Here is a 15895-nt window from a genome sequence, read left to right as displayed (position 1 = left end):
GCACCAGGTACACACACACTACAAGCTCATGCTTTATTGGTCATTTACCGGTCAGTCCAAAGTTCAGAGAAGGGGCACCCCCCTCCGCACCCCCACTTCTCCCACCTACCCCCCTCACCTCACCCCCCTACCCCCCACCCCCACCCCCGCTGCTGCTTTCTGGTTCCAGGCGAAGGCTGTCAAGGGGAAGGAGGAGCAGCTGCAGGCGAGGGCAAGGTGCTGGTGACTCCTATTGGCTGCTGCTTCTTCTGCAGGCACAGCCTCTGCTCCAGGATGGCTTTTTCTAACAAGGACAGATCCATCCCCTCCACACAGGTGAGCAGTCGGGCCTTCACCACAGAACCTCCATCTGGAAAACAGACACAGAGGCATTAGCAGCGATTCCTAGAGAGGCTGAGGCGCTCTACCCATGCTCCCCTGAGCTCTTCCCTCCCGAGGCTCCCAGGAAGTCGGCAACTTTGTTTCCAGGAGATGCAGAACCACAGGCCCCCTGTGTGCTTCAGGGAGCAGGAAGTTGAACCTCCACATTCAATTCCTTTGCCTTCCAAAAGCCCAGCGCTGAGGAAACACTGGTCTAAGGGGAAGCTCCTTGGCACCCTGGGACCAGTGTCATTGAAAATTGGAGTGAAGAGGAACCATGTTTGATAAATCAAAAGAACTGAGCTCCAAGCAAGGCTAGTCTTATAGGGTAAGTCACTCCACCCTGGAACGGGTTGGAGGCCTGCTGGCAGATGTACTGGCGACCTGACATATAATGTCAATCAATGTTCCTGTAACATCAAACAGGAAAGACATTGATTGGGGTGTCCACAACAGGCACTTAGATTTTTTTATTTTAAAAATATTTTTTTTTTTGATTTTTCGAGACAGGGTTTCTCTGTAGCTTTTGGTTCCTGTCCTGGAACTAGCTCTTGTAGACCAGGCTGGCCTCGAACTCACAGAGATCCGCCTGCCTCTGCCTCCCGAGTGCTGGGATTAAAGGCGTGCGCCACCACCGCCCGGCGATTTATTTATTTTTTTGCAGGGTGGTGGTGGCACACACCTTTAATTCCAGAACTCAGGAGGCAGAGTAGGTGGATCTCTGTAAATTCGAGGCCAGCCTGGTCTACAGAGCGAGTTCCGCCGGGCGGTGGTGGCGCACGCCTTTAATCCCAGCACTCGGGAGGCAGAGGCCGGCGGATCTCTGTGAGTTCGAGACCAGCCTGGTCTACAGAGCTAGTTCCAGAACAGGCTCCAAAGCCACAGAGAAACCCTGTCTCGAAAAACCAAAAAAAAAAAAAAAAGAGCGAGTTCCAGGACAGACAAAGCTACACAGAGAAATCCTGCCTCAAAAGACAAAAAAACCAACTTATGTTTATGTGGATAAGTGTTTGCCTACATGTATGTAGGTGCACAGTGGGCCTGCAGTAAGAGGGCATTGGATCACCTGAAATTGGAATTTCAGGTGGTTGTGAGCCACTGTGTGGGTGCTGGGCACTAAACCCATGTTCTCTGCAAGAGCAAGTGCTCTTAACCATGAAGCCGTCTCTCCAGCCCTTATATTTACTTACTTATGTTCCGATTTATTTTATGTGCATGGATGTTATGCCTGCATGCAGGTTATTGTACCATGTGTGTTCCTGGTGCCCCCAGAAGACAGAAGTGGGCATCAGATCCTCTGGGACTGGAGTTATGGATGGTCCTGAGCCACCGTGAGTGTTGGGAAGGGAACCAAGGTCCTCTGCAAAGGCAGTGAGTTCTCTGAATCCCCGAGCCATCTCTCCAGCCCCTACTTACTTTTTTTGTTTGTTTGGTTTTTTTTGTTTTTTGTTTTTTGTTTTTTCGAGACAGGGTTTCTCTGTGGTTTTGGAGCCTGTCCTGGAACTAGCTCTTGTAGACCAGGCTGGTCTCGAACTCACAGAGATCCGCCTGCCTCTGCCTCCCAAGTGCTGGGATTAAAGGCGTGCGCCACCACCGCCCGGCCCCCTACTTACTTTTAGACAGGGGTTTAGCATAGTTCAAGCTGTCCTGGAATTTGCTGAATATCCTAGGGTGACCCTAAATACTTGATCCCCCGGCCTGTACTTCCCAAGTGCTGGGATTACAGGTGCATGTCACCATGCCTGGCTTAGAAAAAGCTTCCTCCTGAGTTCTCATTGCTTCCCAGGAACTTCAGCGAACGCCTCCACGACATTACTCCATCTGGTTTTGATCCATTTGAGATAACAGTTTTCTGGCTGAAATCTAGCCTGACCATTCTAGTCTAGGCCATTCCCCCACTGAAGACTGTCTGGAGGCAGACTTCAATCAACAAGCTGTCTAGGTTTCAGCCACCCGCACCGGTCGCCTGTGGACTTGTTTGGGCCTCAGTTTCTGGGTGCTGAGCTGCAGAGGTGATGCTGCTCACAGAGGCCTCAGTGTGTGGCCCCATCTTTACCTACTGACAGGTGTTGGCTGCCGACTATCCCCACTCAGGCCTCTGGATGGGATATCTACACACGTCAATCAAACATTCCTACCACCCTGAGAGGCCTGGGGACACATTTAGTTCTAAAGAGTTTGAAGGATCGGCAAGAACAAGACCAGAATCAGATGTTCATAATGTCAAAGTGGAAGGCTGGGGGACTGAAGAGACGGCTCAGTGGTTAAGAGTACTTGCTCTTCTGAAGGACCCGAGATTGATTCCTAGCGCCCATGTTGGGTGGCTCAAAAACATCTGTAATCCAGGTCTGGCTTCTGTGGGAACCTGCACTCACACAAACACACAGTAACAATAAATAATTAAAATCAAAACGAACAGCCGGGCGGTGGTGGCGCATGCCTTTAATCCCAGCACTAGGAATTTGAAGCAGGCAGATCTCTGAAAGTTGGAGGCCAGCCTGGTCTACAGAGTGAGTTCTTGGACAGCCATGGCTACACAGATAGAGATACCCTGTCTCAAACCAAAATGAATCAAAGCAAAAACAGAAGGAATGGGAGGAGTTTATTGAGAGCCCTTCCTTAGGAACAAGGCTCTGATTTGATTGTGAACGCCACTGGGTGGGGAGGGGGTTCTGAAATGAGGGACGGGAGATACTAACCTCAAAACAGGATCCTATGACAAATGTTCCCAAACTTCTGGTGTGAGATCTACTTAAATTTCACAGAATATTAAAAGTGTTTGTTTGCTTTATTTAGAAGATTTAAATTTTGGGGTTTTTTTTGTTTGTTTGTTTTTCATTTTTTGAGACAGCGTTTCTCTGTGTAGCCTTGGCTGCCCTGAAACTAGCTCTTGTAGACCGGGCTGGCCTCCAACTCAGAGAGATTCATCTGCCTCTGCCTTCTGAGTGCTGGGATTAAAGGCGTGCGCCACCACCGCCTGGTAAGAAGATTTAGAATTTTAGGTTGAGTGTGTATCTGTGTGTGGACATGTGCCATGAGTGTGGGTGCCTAGGAAGGCCCAGAGGGAATATTTGCTCCCCTGGAGCTGGAGTGACCGGTGGGTGGCTGTGAGCTGCCTGATGTGCATGCTGGGAGCCAGGCTTGTATCCTCAGGGAGAGCAGCGCGCACTCCCAACTGCTCTCGCCCCATTTTATTTTTAAGCTCAGTCATCTCGGTTGCCTTATCTTTTCTTGTCTACTTGGGCAACACTTCACTGCAGGTGACAGAGTGGCCGCGGAACAGATGGTTTCCCGCCAGTACGATCACCTGTGACCGGCCAGCCAGGTGCTTCTGTTTGTTTTGGATGGGAGGGAAAACATGAGCGTGGATGTCCATCAGCAGAAGACAGCTGCCTGTGGCCCCAATCTTAACTGGGGTGGAAGGTGTGAGGTAAACTGGGCAGGATGGGGCTTGCCTAGAATCCGAGCGTTTGCGAAGGTGTGGCTGAAGGAGAGCCCATCTCAAACAAAAACTGGAGGACCTGTCTGTGTGCCTGTCCTGAGCGCGACCTTTAGCACCACCACAAACACGCCTTGAAAACACAAACAAACAAAAAGAGGGGCTGGGAGGCAGGCCGGTGGTCAAGAGCACACACTGCTCTTGCAGAGGACCTGAGTTCAGCTCTCAGCATCCACATCCAATTGCTCATAACCATTCGACTCCAGCTCCAGCGTGACCCAGGCTTCTGGTTTCTATGGGTAACTGCATGTATGTGCACATACTTGTATACAGACAGAAACACACACACATCTGGACAATTAAAAAGAAAGCAAATCTTCAGAAGGAAGGAAAGGGCTGGGGATGTAGTCAGCTGGTATAGTTTGCCTGGCACCCACTGGGTCTAGGATTTGAGCCCCAGCACCACATAAAACAGACATGGTGGTACACACTTGTGATCCCAGCACTGGGAAGGTAGGGGGTCAGGAGTTCAAGGTCATTCTCCAACACATGGCCAGGCTAGTGTACAAGAGAGGTCGTCTAAGGATAGTAAAAGCATAACTGCTTGCCTAGCACGCAAGAGGCCCCGGCTTCAAGTCCAGCATACACGGCTGTGAGCACCATTGCTGCCCCGCTGTGTGGAGCATGCTAGTCCCGGCATGTGTACCCCTCAACAACTACATCAGAGGTTGTCCTTGCATAGTTACCCCAAATCCCACCATGTTCCCATCCCCGCCCCACACACTCTGTGTCTCTCCTGGAATCTTTACAATGCTCCAGGGTTTTCTGTGGGACTTAGCTAGATCCTGGCATCATCCAGACAAGTGGGTCTTCCCACACTCCCGACTCAGGACCCCACCCCACACTCCCCACTCCGGCTCCTACCCACGCGCCCCACTGATCTGAAAGGTGAGTCCAGAGTTCGCCCACTGTCAGGTCACGTGGCATGCCTGTCTCCTCCTTCTCACTGATAACCAGTTACACCGCCTTTCACCTTTGCCCCAGTTCTAAGGCCACACCCACGTTGCACCTTGGACTGGTTGTCCCAGAATCCTCCACCTTTGCTGTAGAAACTTTGTTCCTGCCCTTTTCCTGCACTGCACCTACCGGGACTCCTGGACTTTCTCTCACCTTCTCTGTCCCCTCAGGGGCCCTAAGTACCTTCCAACCATTTTCCTGGTATTGTAGAGATCAGTCTTTGCCTACCAAGCTTCCTGCCCAATGCACCAGCCTCCACCCTCCTGGTCCCCACCCACGGATGAGCGCAGGAAGCCCGCAGACCTCTGCATGGCTCCTGCAGCACAAAGACTTCCAAGTCTCTGAGCTCACAGAGCCGCTTCCCCCATCTGCCTAGAAACTCTTTCCTTTGTTCCTGCCAGCCTGGACTCAGGCTCTGTGACAGCTACTTAGGCATTCACCAAACACGTAACTCTCCTTCCTCATGCCCCGTGTCTCTCCTAGAAAAGTTCCTTCACCTCTGTGCTGCCACCGCTGAACTGTGGCCCCTTCCTAGCTCTCTTCTCTTCTCTGTTTTTAACTTTTTGAAGGACGGCCTTGCCAAGATGCCCAGGCTGGTCTTGAACTTCTTAGGTAGCTAGGATTACAGTCCTGCACCATCGGGCCCTCTTGTTGCCAACTACTTGAACAGAGGATTGTTGAGTACTCACTCCCAACACACACATGAAATGTCTACCGAGATGGGTATGCCAGTTGCTCTGACGCGGTCATTAGACAAGTGCTGAAATGTCACCTTGTGCCCCATAATATGCATAGACAATCACCATGTGTCAATCAAACCTTTTTGCAGTAGTTTCTGGAAGATGAGCAATGAGATCTGTGAACTGGCAGTTGCTATAACCAGTGAGATTCACACAACATGCAATTAGTGCTAAGGACAAAGCTGGGAACCTCAGACTGACCAGAAACACCTCATGTCCAGGAAGGAACTCCTCGGGACCTTGGGTGGTACCGGGAGGTGTCACATCTTAGGAGCTGATCACACAACTGCTGTGTTCCACACCAGTCTCATGGCGGGCTCTACATGAAAAGTTAGAAAAGTACAGCTCGCTAGCCTTTCCTTTTCCTCAGGACTTTCACCGGGACATAGGGCACAACACATGTTTGATGGACCTTTGCACCCCGACAGGACTTAAGGCCAGGCCCAGGAAGGTTGAGTGCAATCACAAGTACACCCTCCTGCCCAGGTGAGAGGTCACGCCAGGCATGGCCACACTCAGCCTACACAGGACTCTACCTGCTGCTTGGTCTTGAATGCCTCGCTCTAGACCACAGTGGCGTGTATGAAATACTCAGAAAAATGAAAAAAAAAATCACAAGGAAAAAAAAACCAAACAGGAGCTGGAGAGCTGGCCTTAAAGAGAACGGTGCCAGTGTGTTTATGCATGCTGAGGCAAACATTAGAGTGTGCATACATACAATAAATACATAATTTTTTTTTTTTTGATTTTTCGAGACAGGGTTTCTCTGTAGCTTTTGGTTCCTGTCCTGGAACTAGCTCTTGTAGACCAGGCTGGCCTCGAACTCACAGAGATCCGCCTGCCTCTGCCTCCCGAGTGCTGGGATTAAAGGCGTGCGCCACCACCGCCCGGCAATACATAATTTTTTTAAAAGATAAAAGGTCCTTAGTGTGTCTCCCTTCATATCTTTCCCAAATCAATTATGAAGGCAGGAACTCTGACCTTCAAATCTTGAATCTGAGCCTCGAAGGCTTATTAAATCCAATATAATTAAAACCAGCCATTTAATTAATTTCTATATTAAAAGTAATTAAATCTCCTACTTAATTAATTAAATTTATGTATTTCATCCAGAGATATAACCCACCATGGGTTTTTTTTTAAAGATTTTATTTTTGGGGGCTGGAGAGATGGCTCAGAGGTTAAGAGCACTGACTGCTCTACCAGAGGTCCTGAGTTCAATTCCCAGCAACCACATGGTAGCTCACAACCATCTGTAGTGAGATCTGGTGCCCTCTTCTGGCCTGCAGGCATGGAGGCTGAACACTGTGTACATAATAAATAAATATTAAAAAAAAGATTTTATTTTTAATTGTGTGTGTGTGCGCGCGCGCATTCATGCGTGGGCACACACACACACGAGTGTGAAAGAAGTGACTACAGCGCCCTGAAGAGGAGTTAAAGGCAGTTGTGAACTACCAGATATGGGTGCTGGGAACCAAACCCAGGTCCTCTGCAAGAGCAGCAAGCACTCCGAACTACTGCACCATCTCTCCAGCCCGTGGATTTTTAAAAGTATAAATTACAAGACATAAGATGTCAATTCAGGGCTAGTGGGCATATTTGGGAAGCTCTAAGTAAACTACCTCATACACAGACCCTCAGAAACCTGTGACTTCGGTCCCTCCCCATGGTGGTACCTCCTCACCGTTCCTTAGCATCACGTGACTGGTCCATTCGAGTCCAGTCAGACCTGTTTCCTGAGAGTCCCTGACCTCATGGGCTGATCTGTAAGCATGGCAATCCCACTAGGTCACAGGACAATAGGACAGGCCCAATCCATTCCTCGTTCTTTTTTTTTTATGCTTTATGCATTGGCTTGTGTACGCCACGGCACATGTGTGGAACTGGAGGCTGACTTTGGGAGCCAGTCCTCTCTCCCACCTCATTTGAGGCAAGGTCTCTTTGCTGGTGTGTGCACCAGTCTGGTCTCTGCTCCCTGTCTCCCTGTAGGAACACTGGAATCAGACACCTACTAATTTTCACTGTGTTCTATGGACTCGAATTCAGGGTCCTCGCATTTGTACGGCAAGCACTGAGCTATATCCCAATCCCATATTTTCCTGGTTCTTTTGTTTTGTTTTTGTTTGAGACAGGGTTTCTCTGTGTGGCCCTGACTGTCCTGGAACTCGCACTGTAGATCAGACTGGGCTCAAAATCACAGAGATCCACCTGCCTCTGCCTCCCGAGTGCTGAGGTTAAAGGTGTGTGTCCCAGGCTCAGTGACTCTTGATTTACACAGAAGACGCCCCAGCGGAGGTGTCAGAGTGAAGCAGGCTGTAGGGAGCACTCCTTACCCTCCTCATGCTCCAGCTCCCCAAGAACCATGTACAGGAAGCCCACACGCGGCTCAAAGGGCTCCACCAACTTCGTGCAGACGCGCAGCTGGCACTGATCAGATCTTTGCTGTGCTGCCAGGGTCACCAGGGAGCATGTCATGTCATAGCAGAGCAACCTGGAGGGCAGAGGAAGCGTGAGCATTTCTGCTCATAGACAAGCCAACCTCCAAGTTCTATCGAGGAGGCCAACCAATCCGTGGAAGTCCGTGACTGGCCTCAAACTGATCTGAAAATAAAATATAAGTCACAGACTGGAACAAGTGTCCCCCACTGCCTTACAGATGGGAGGCAACTGCCTGTCAATTTTCTTACTCTGAATGTTGTGAGTTTTATTTTGAAACAAGGTCTTAAGAGGCCCAGGCCCCCACAGATCCAGTAAGTCCATAGCCCTACCACAACCCCCAAGCAGTCTGGCTCTGAGTTCAGAGCCAGGGAAAAAAACACGCCCTGGAAATGGAACCAGAGCTAGGGGAAGAGACATTTTGTTCCCGAACCTAGAGCAGGAGAAAAAGTCCCCAGACCCTGAAACCAGGACCAAAAGAATGCACTAAGCCCCTAGATTCAGACCATACCAAAGATTTCACCCTGGCCCAAAAATTAGAATCAAAAAAGTAAAAAGAACCAAAGAAAGAAACACAGTTTGGCCCCAGAACCAGAGCCATCTTTGCCCCTTGACACAAAACCAGCCAATCCCTGAGCAGGGAAAATGGACCAATCACTGGTAGTTAGGAATTCCCCTCAGGCCTGGAAATCCCCTTACATCATAGGAGGCAGCCAATCCCAAGCCTGGAAGTCTGGAATTCCCCTCACCCCACTAGGGGACAGCCAATCACAAGCCCAGTGCTTGGAATTTCCCCCATATAAACCTCCCCACCTGCCCACTTTTCACTGCTGGTGGTCTCTCTTGTGCTGCTGCTGAAGCTTCAGCTGGACAGAGGAGCCCGAGTGAACTCACAATAAAGACTTTGCTTTTGCATTGGATACAGTCTCCTGGTGATGTTCATCCCTGGCTGGTCTGGAACTCAATATGTAGACCGAGCTGGCCCTGAACTCACAGAAACCCACCTGCCTCTGCTTCCAAGTACTAAATTCGAGTCACGAGCTGCCGTGCCCAGTTTATTTTTTCTCTTTTGAGGCAGTAAATTGCCAAGCTTCTCCAGCAAGCCTTGAACCCTGAGATCCTCCTGCAACAGCCTCCCAAGCTAGGGTCACAGATGTGTGTCACCACGCTGGTACCACTTTACTTTCAGGTGACCTGTGACAGGACAATAGACAACTAACAGTATATGTATGTAAGTGTGTACCCTCATCTGCCCAGATGATCACTCACACAGATCCACATGATAGAGTATAGAGAGGTCACAAACTTATCGATGGTTGTCCGGACAGTGATGCCACATGTGATGTTTGCTTTTCTTTACTCCTTTGTGGGTTATTTGTATTAAAACAATACAGCCAGGCATGGTGGTGCACGCCTTTAATCCCAGCACTCAGGAAGCAGAGGCAGGCAGATCTCTGAGTTTAAGGTCAGCCTGGTCTAGCTGGATCATTCCAGGCCAGCTGGGGCTGCACAGTGAGAATTTATAATTAGACAAAATAATATTAAATTTATTTTAATTGAGTTTCTTTGGAGGGGACCTATGTAACCATCCCGCCACATGAAGGGATGACCATTCTTACCTGCCAAAAGTTCGCAGCGTGCTTCCGTCGGGAACTTGGCCATCACTGACTTCCCAGGGGAAGTAGTAGATCCCAGGTCTGGGCAGCATCAATGGCACCAGGAACCAAATAGTCGGGATGGAGATCTGAAGATTCCTGATAAACCAAGCCAACCATAAGACATGAGAAACCAGCCACATCTGGAAGACTAACTCCAGTTGGAGGGGCTGTGCAAGTCTTTGATACATCATGAGCTCACAAGCTAACATACAAGCCTGAATCACACACCGACACACATACACATGATATATAAATAAAGTTACAGGGGGAGTCTGTTCCCACAGCAATCTCCATTCTCCATCAGTTTCATAAGGCAGAAGTCTGTAAAGAAACACATACTAGGCAGAGGTGGTGGCCCACACTCTTACCCCAGTACTCGGGAGGCAGAGGCAGGTGAACCTCTGAGTTTGAGGCCAGCCTGGTCTACAGAGTGAGTTCCAGGACAGCAGGGCTACACAGAGAAACCCTGTCTCAAAACACCCCCCACAAAAGATGCACAAGTGTGTTCTAGCTTTATGGGCTGGAGAGTCTCTATTGTTGCTCACATCAGCCATATCATTTTTATTTTATGTGTGTGAGTGTTTTGCCTGCATGTATGTCTGTCCACGAAGTAAGAACAGTGCCTGAGGAGGCCAGGAGTGGGGGAAGGATCTGCTGACATTTGTGAGCCACCATGGGGGGGGTGCTGGAAATCTAACCCAGGTCCTCCTCTGCGAGAGTAGCCAGAGCTCTTAACTGCTGAGCCATAGGTAAAACAAACAAAAGAGCCTGACTCATTCTAATCAAACACTGGCTACAAGCTGGTAACCTTGGCAGCTTGTGCCTTTAATCCCAACAGGTCCTGTATGCAACCTGTAGCTGGGATGTAGCTCAGTTGGCAGAGAGCTGCTGCCTAGCGTGGTTTGGATCCCCAGCACTGCATAAAAGTTATCCATCCCAGAACCGCTTCTTCAGGTCATTCTCTACATGTGTACGGGGGTCTTACTTGCATGTATGTCTGTGGACCACTTGTATGCCTGGTGCCTATGTAGTTACAGATGTCTGTGAGCTGCCGCGTGAGTGCCGAGAATCTGAGCCCTCTTCGAGAACAATGAGTCCTTTCCTTTTTGTTTGTTCATTTTTTGAGACAGGGTTTCTCTGTATAGCTTTGGAGCTTGTTCTGGAACTTGCTCTGAAGGCCAGGCTGGCCTCGAACTAACAGAGATCCGCCAGCCTCTGCCTCCTGAGTACTGGGATTAAATGTGTGTGTCACCACTGCCCAGCCAATAAGAGTTCTTAAACACTGAGCTATCTCTCTAGGTCCTTATCTTCATTTTTTTAAAAATTTATTTTTACTTATGTGTGTGTATGTGCAGGTGTGCATGCTTATAGGGGCTAGAAGAGTCAATCTCCTGGGACTAGAGTTTCAGGCAGCTGTGAGCTACCTGACATGGGTGGTGGGAACTGGGAACTGAACTCAGGTCCTCTGCAAGAAAGAGCAGTTTCTCCAGCCCTTGGACATTTTCTTTTAAAGACTGGGTTTCACTCTGTGGCCCTGGCTGGCTTCTAACTCCTGGCCCAGCTTCCCAACCACTGGCATTTAGAGTGTACATGACTATGCAGCTCCATGGACCTTCTGATCTCAGATTTAGAGAGCCTGTAAATTAAGTCACTCTGTGGCATTCTATTGCAACAGCCCCCAGCAGGTAACATAATGTCACTAATGATGCCAGATGAGATTCCAGACTAGCAAAACATCTGGTAAAGGGCAATAAAGGACAACAGTAAAACCATGAAAAGGGATGTAGGTCAGACAGGAGTGTTTCGTCAGCGTTCCGTTACCTTAACCGTAATTCTCCCGTGCATGTCCTTATTTTTAGGAGATTCTTAGATATTTGTAAGCAAAGGAGGACTTCCATGTTTCCTCAAACAGCTCCAAAGGGGAGGGAATAAACAAAGCTGACCGGCAGATGATCGGCAAAGCAACCGTGACAAACATTAACCAGGGAATCTGGGTGAAAGGGGAGCTGCTTCTTTGATCCCTATCAAGATTCCTGGGTGTGCAAAAATGAAAATCCACACATGGGGGTCAGACTACAGGACTCACCACAAGTGGGGTGAAAGGCAGCCGTTCACTGTAACCAACAGAACCCAGTCTGAGGTTGGCCCATGGTGCCACACTGGGTGGCAGTGGCCTAGCTTTAGCCTTTATTTCCCCTTGTCCTTCCTCTGGCTCGTGATCAACCCAGAGTCTGTAGCCAAGAGCTCTTCCTGATTCTCAAACAAGTTTTATTCAGTTATTTTCAGACAAAAGCCACAGTGCTCTAGCTGGCCTGCAACACACAACATTATGCAGTAGACCAGGCTGGCCTTGAACTTACAGAGCTCTTCCTGCCTCTGCCACCTGACAAATATTTTTTATGATAAATAGCATTTATTGTTGGTATATGTGCAGGTATATGCTTGCCATAGCACACAATCGAGGTCAGAAAACAACCTCGTGGAGTTGGTTCTCCTCTTTCAAACCTTTATGTGGGTTCTGAGGCTTGACCTCAGGCCGGTAGGCTTGCATCTTCAGGAAGCAAGAGCCTTTATCCACTGAGCCATCTTTGATGTGGGAGGTCCTTCTGTCTATGTGTTGCTTTTATTGGTTAATGAATAAAGAAGTTGCTTTCAGCCAATGGCTTAGCAGAATATAGCCAGGCTGGAAGAGACATATATATATAGAGAGAGTGGGCGGAATCAAGTGAGAAGCCATGTAGCTGGCATAGACACCAGAACTTTACCTGCTAAGCCACAGCCTTGTGGCGATACACAGATGAATAGAAATGGGTTAAATTAAGATGTAAGAGTTAGCCAATAAGAAGCTAGAGCTAGCCGGGCGATGGTGGCACATGCCTTTAATCCCAGCACTCGGGAGGCAGAGGCAGGAGGATCTCTGTGAGTTCGAGACCAGCCTGGTCTACAGAGCTAGTTCCAGGACAGGCTCCAAAGCCACAGAGAAACCCTGTCTTGAAAAACCAAAAAAAAAAAAAAAAAAAAAAAAAAGAAGCTAGAGCTAATGGGCCAAGCAGTGATTGGATCAATACAGTTTCTGTGTGGTTATTTCAGGCCTGAGCAGCCAGAAACAAGCAGCTCTCCTATAACAAATTGGCGTTCCAACGAGTGCTAGCTAAATCCACATAAAACCTGAGAGGGCTTGGAAAGGAATTCTAGACACTAAAAAACAAAGTTTAGCCATATATATATATATATATATATATATATATATATATATTTTTTTTTTTTTCGGATGGGCTCTGCTTGCTGGTGGCATGTTGCAGCTCCTTTAAGAGAGGTCTTCCTGATTCAGCCTAGCTATACTCTGCTAAGCCATTGGCTGAAAGCAACTTCTTTATTAACCAATAAAAGCAACACATAGACAGAAGGACCTCCCACATCACATCTTGTCAGCCCAATGTGAAGTTTTTCTTTTCTAGACTTACCAGACTGTTTCTTTTTTTTCCAAGTCCCTTCTACTTTAGATATTTTCAAATAGCTCTTTGACAGTAGTGTCTTCCTCCTCTACCACTAACATAGATTTCTCTAGAGCCCTGCTCACTCTACACCTCCACACTGATCTATTTCTTCATTGCGGTTTACTAAACAATCAGATTTCAAAGAGTTTGGTCTGTTTTTTTGTTTTCGTCTGTTTTGCTCACCAGATTATCATCCCATGAGGCAGGGGTTCTGATGGCTACGTCCAGTTTCTGGGATATTATTAAATATGATGGGTGCCTGGATTCATGAAGAGGATGAAAACTGAAACCACCCACCCCACACCTGCTGAGCACTGATCTAAAGCCGTACCTTAATATTCATGTGAACGAAATCTGCCGGAATTCTGCCTTCGTCAGCATTTCTAGTACTGCCTGCTGCCCACCCAGGTGGACGGTTTCAACATTAGCAGCCAGTCTGACCTCTGAACACCTTGTCACTTCCCATTTTGTACTGTGATTCTTTCGTTGTTGTTTTCAGACAGGGTCTCATGTAGCCTTAGTTGGCTTGGAACTCACTCTGTGGACCAGGATGGTTTGGAAGGCACAGAGATCCCACCTGCCTCTGCCTCCCCAGTGCTGGGACTAAAGGCTTCACCACCACACCCAACCTGTATTGTGATTCTTACATAATTCTTACTGCAATTAAGACCCAGCGCTGCTGTAAACCAAATTGACAGTTCTCTGCAACTCAGGGTGGTCTTGAACTTGTGATCCTCCTGCCTCAGCGTCTTGAGTAGCTGAGATTCCAGGCCTGTACCAAGAGGCCAGGTCAAATTTCCAACTGTCACTATTTGACCAGATCGTCCCCTCTGTGAGAGTCTGCCAAAGGTTTACCATGGAATGGTCCCTTTTTACCCCATTAAGCAATAGCTTCAACGTTATCTTATCAATTGCTTGTGCAGAGTGTATTTTGGGATATAAGCTTCTGATAAGAGGAACACAATTCTCAATAACCAAACTAAATGAAGTATCAGCGCCTTGAAAACAGCCTCAGCGACAGAGCCTGGTGCAGGCGGACGGGAGCCCGAGCAGAAAGCACAAGAAGCAACAATGATATAGTCTTTATTTAAAAGTTTTAGCAGTTTGCTTATTTTCTCTTTTGAATTTATAAATATTGTGGGGCTGGGGATGTAGCTCAGAGGCCCATCTCCAGCCCCAAGAGAAAAAAGCAGTGCATTAAAATATTGAATTGGGGGCCGGGCGGTGGTGGCGCATGCCTTTAATCCCAGCACTCGGGAGGCAGAGGCAGGCGGATCTCTGTGAGTTCGAGACCAGCCTGATCTACAAGAGCTAGTTCCAGGACAGGAACCAAAAGCTACGGAGAAACCCTGTCTCGAAAAATAAAAAAAAAAAAAAAATTGAATGGGGGGGGGCTTCCTTAAATTTTTTTTTCAAGATAAATCCTTCATTGACTGTATCCATCCGAGGTAATGTTAATGGAAATGGGTCTTAAACATGTTGTTTCAAGGGCAAGTTAGAGAGCAGTAACTGACTGTAGCTCTCCCATGTGGCGTGAAGTCGAAAGACCACTAAATTAAATGAAGAAAGTGCATTTTTTTTTTTTTTAGCATTTAAAAACGTTTGGAAACAGGTCAACACACAACCCAGGCTGCCCTCAATCTCTGCGCAGCTGAAAACGGCCTGGACTCCTAGATCCTCAAACCTCAACCTGGAATTACAAACCTGTGCCACCGTGCCCAGTCTATGGGATGCTTGGGGAGCAAGTCTTGGGCTCTGAGCATGCTAGATTATTAGCACTATGTAAACTGTATCTCCAGCCGACCACTTAGCACTTCTTGCTTTGGGAAATAGGGTTTCTCTGTGTAGCCCTTGCGTGCTGGAACTCTCTCTATAGACCAGGATGGCCTTGAACTGTGCTGGGAGTCAAAGCTAGTACCACCACGCCCCGCAACTTTGGGCTTTTTAAGGAATAAGAAATAAAAAGCAAATTGGCGAAAACTGGCTGTCCTGGAGGCTAAGAAACTCTTTGTTATAAGTCGTACATTGGAGCTTTGCAAGCGTATAATTACATTTTTGATGATGATGATGATAAAGCAAACCAAAGTCTCGTTTCAAAACTTGTAGGCCCTACCAGGTTAGGAGGAAAGCGTCTTGGACTACTAAACATAGAGAAACACGTCCTGTTCCCTCTCAATCCACATCCTTGTCCGCTGATAAACCGCAAAGCTTCCCAAGAGCCCCAAGCCTCTCAAGTCGCCAAAATTTTTAACCAACAGTAATGAACCTTCTCCCGAACGTGACTTTTGTCCTGGTCCCCTTTTGCTCCAATTTGGGTGGATTCCAGGAAAACCAACACCTTCCCTCTACTAGCCTCCTCACCCCACCCTAGGGCCTTGTCACCCAGTCCCTTTCTCGCTTCCGGGGAGACTTTAGCGAGACGACCCCAAAGCCTGGAACTAAGTGAGTCCCCACGGCGCAGGCGCAATCCCGCCCCTCAAAGCCCTGGCCAATCCGCGGCGCGCGTCTCTTTTCGGCCCAGAGAGATCACGTGAACCCGGAGTGGCGACGCCCGCTAGCGCCCCGCTCCTCTCCCTGCTCCGCAGCTATTTCTTGACCTTCTACCTTGGTCTCCTTGACGAAGAGCGGCTCGGGGACCTCCCCTGGCCCGCGGCAGGGGATTCGTCCGTCCGGCGGGCGGTCCCGGCTTCCGAGATCGCAGCCGGTCACGCGGGGAGTGGCAGCGGGGACGGGGCGTGGTGGAGC

The 15895-nt window shown here is 48.6% G+C and overlaps 1 protein-coding gene across 1 annotated transcript; it reads right to left on the bottom strand.

Annotated features, from left to right (window-relative positions):
- Nucleotides 1–14: 14 nt before the first annotated feature.
- Nucleotides 15–15871, bottom strand: Ten1 (TEN1 subunit of CST complex). Its single transcript, XM_075990139.1, has 4 exons — nucleotides 15755–15871; nucleotides 9615–9749; nucleotides 7893–8050; nucleotides 15–349 (listed from the first exon to the last, which is right to left on the bottom strand). Exons 2-4 carry the CDS (start codon nucleotides 9701–9703, stop codon nucleotides 180–182), a joined length of 417 nt encoding a protein of 138 aa, XP_075846254.1. The 5' UTR covers nucleotides 9704–9749; nucleotides 15755–15871; the 3' UTR covers nucleotides 15–179.
- Nucleotides 15872–15895: the final 24 nt, after the last annotated feature.

This window comes from Microtus pennsylvanicus, chromosome 11 (assembly GCF_037038515.1).
Source record: "Microtus pennsylvanicus isolate mMicPen1 chromosome 11, mMicPen1.hap1, whole genome shotgun sequence".
NCBI lineage: Eukaryota > Metazoa > Chordata > Mammalia > Rodentia > Cricetidae > Microtus > Microtus pennsylvanicus.
Note: the sequence above shows the minus strand (reverse complement) of the source record. Positions and strands in the feature narration are given on the sequence as shown.

Excerpts from the sequence above, each read along its gene's own strand:
- Ten1 (XM_075990139.1), bottom strand. The coding sequence starts at position 9,703 with ATGCTGCCCAGACCTGGGATCTACTACTTCCCCTGGGAAGTCAGTGAT. Across the intron at positions 8,051-9,614 it reads ACGCTGCGAACTTTTGGCAG|GTTGCTCTGCTATGACATGA; the intron begins GTAAGAATGGTC and ends TCTGCCCTCCAG. Across the intron at positions 350-7,892 it reads GGAGCTGGAGCATGAGGAGG|ATGGAGGTTCTGTGGTGAAG; the intron begins GTAAGGAGTGCT and ends TCTGTTTTCCAG.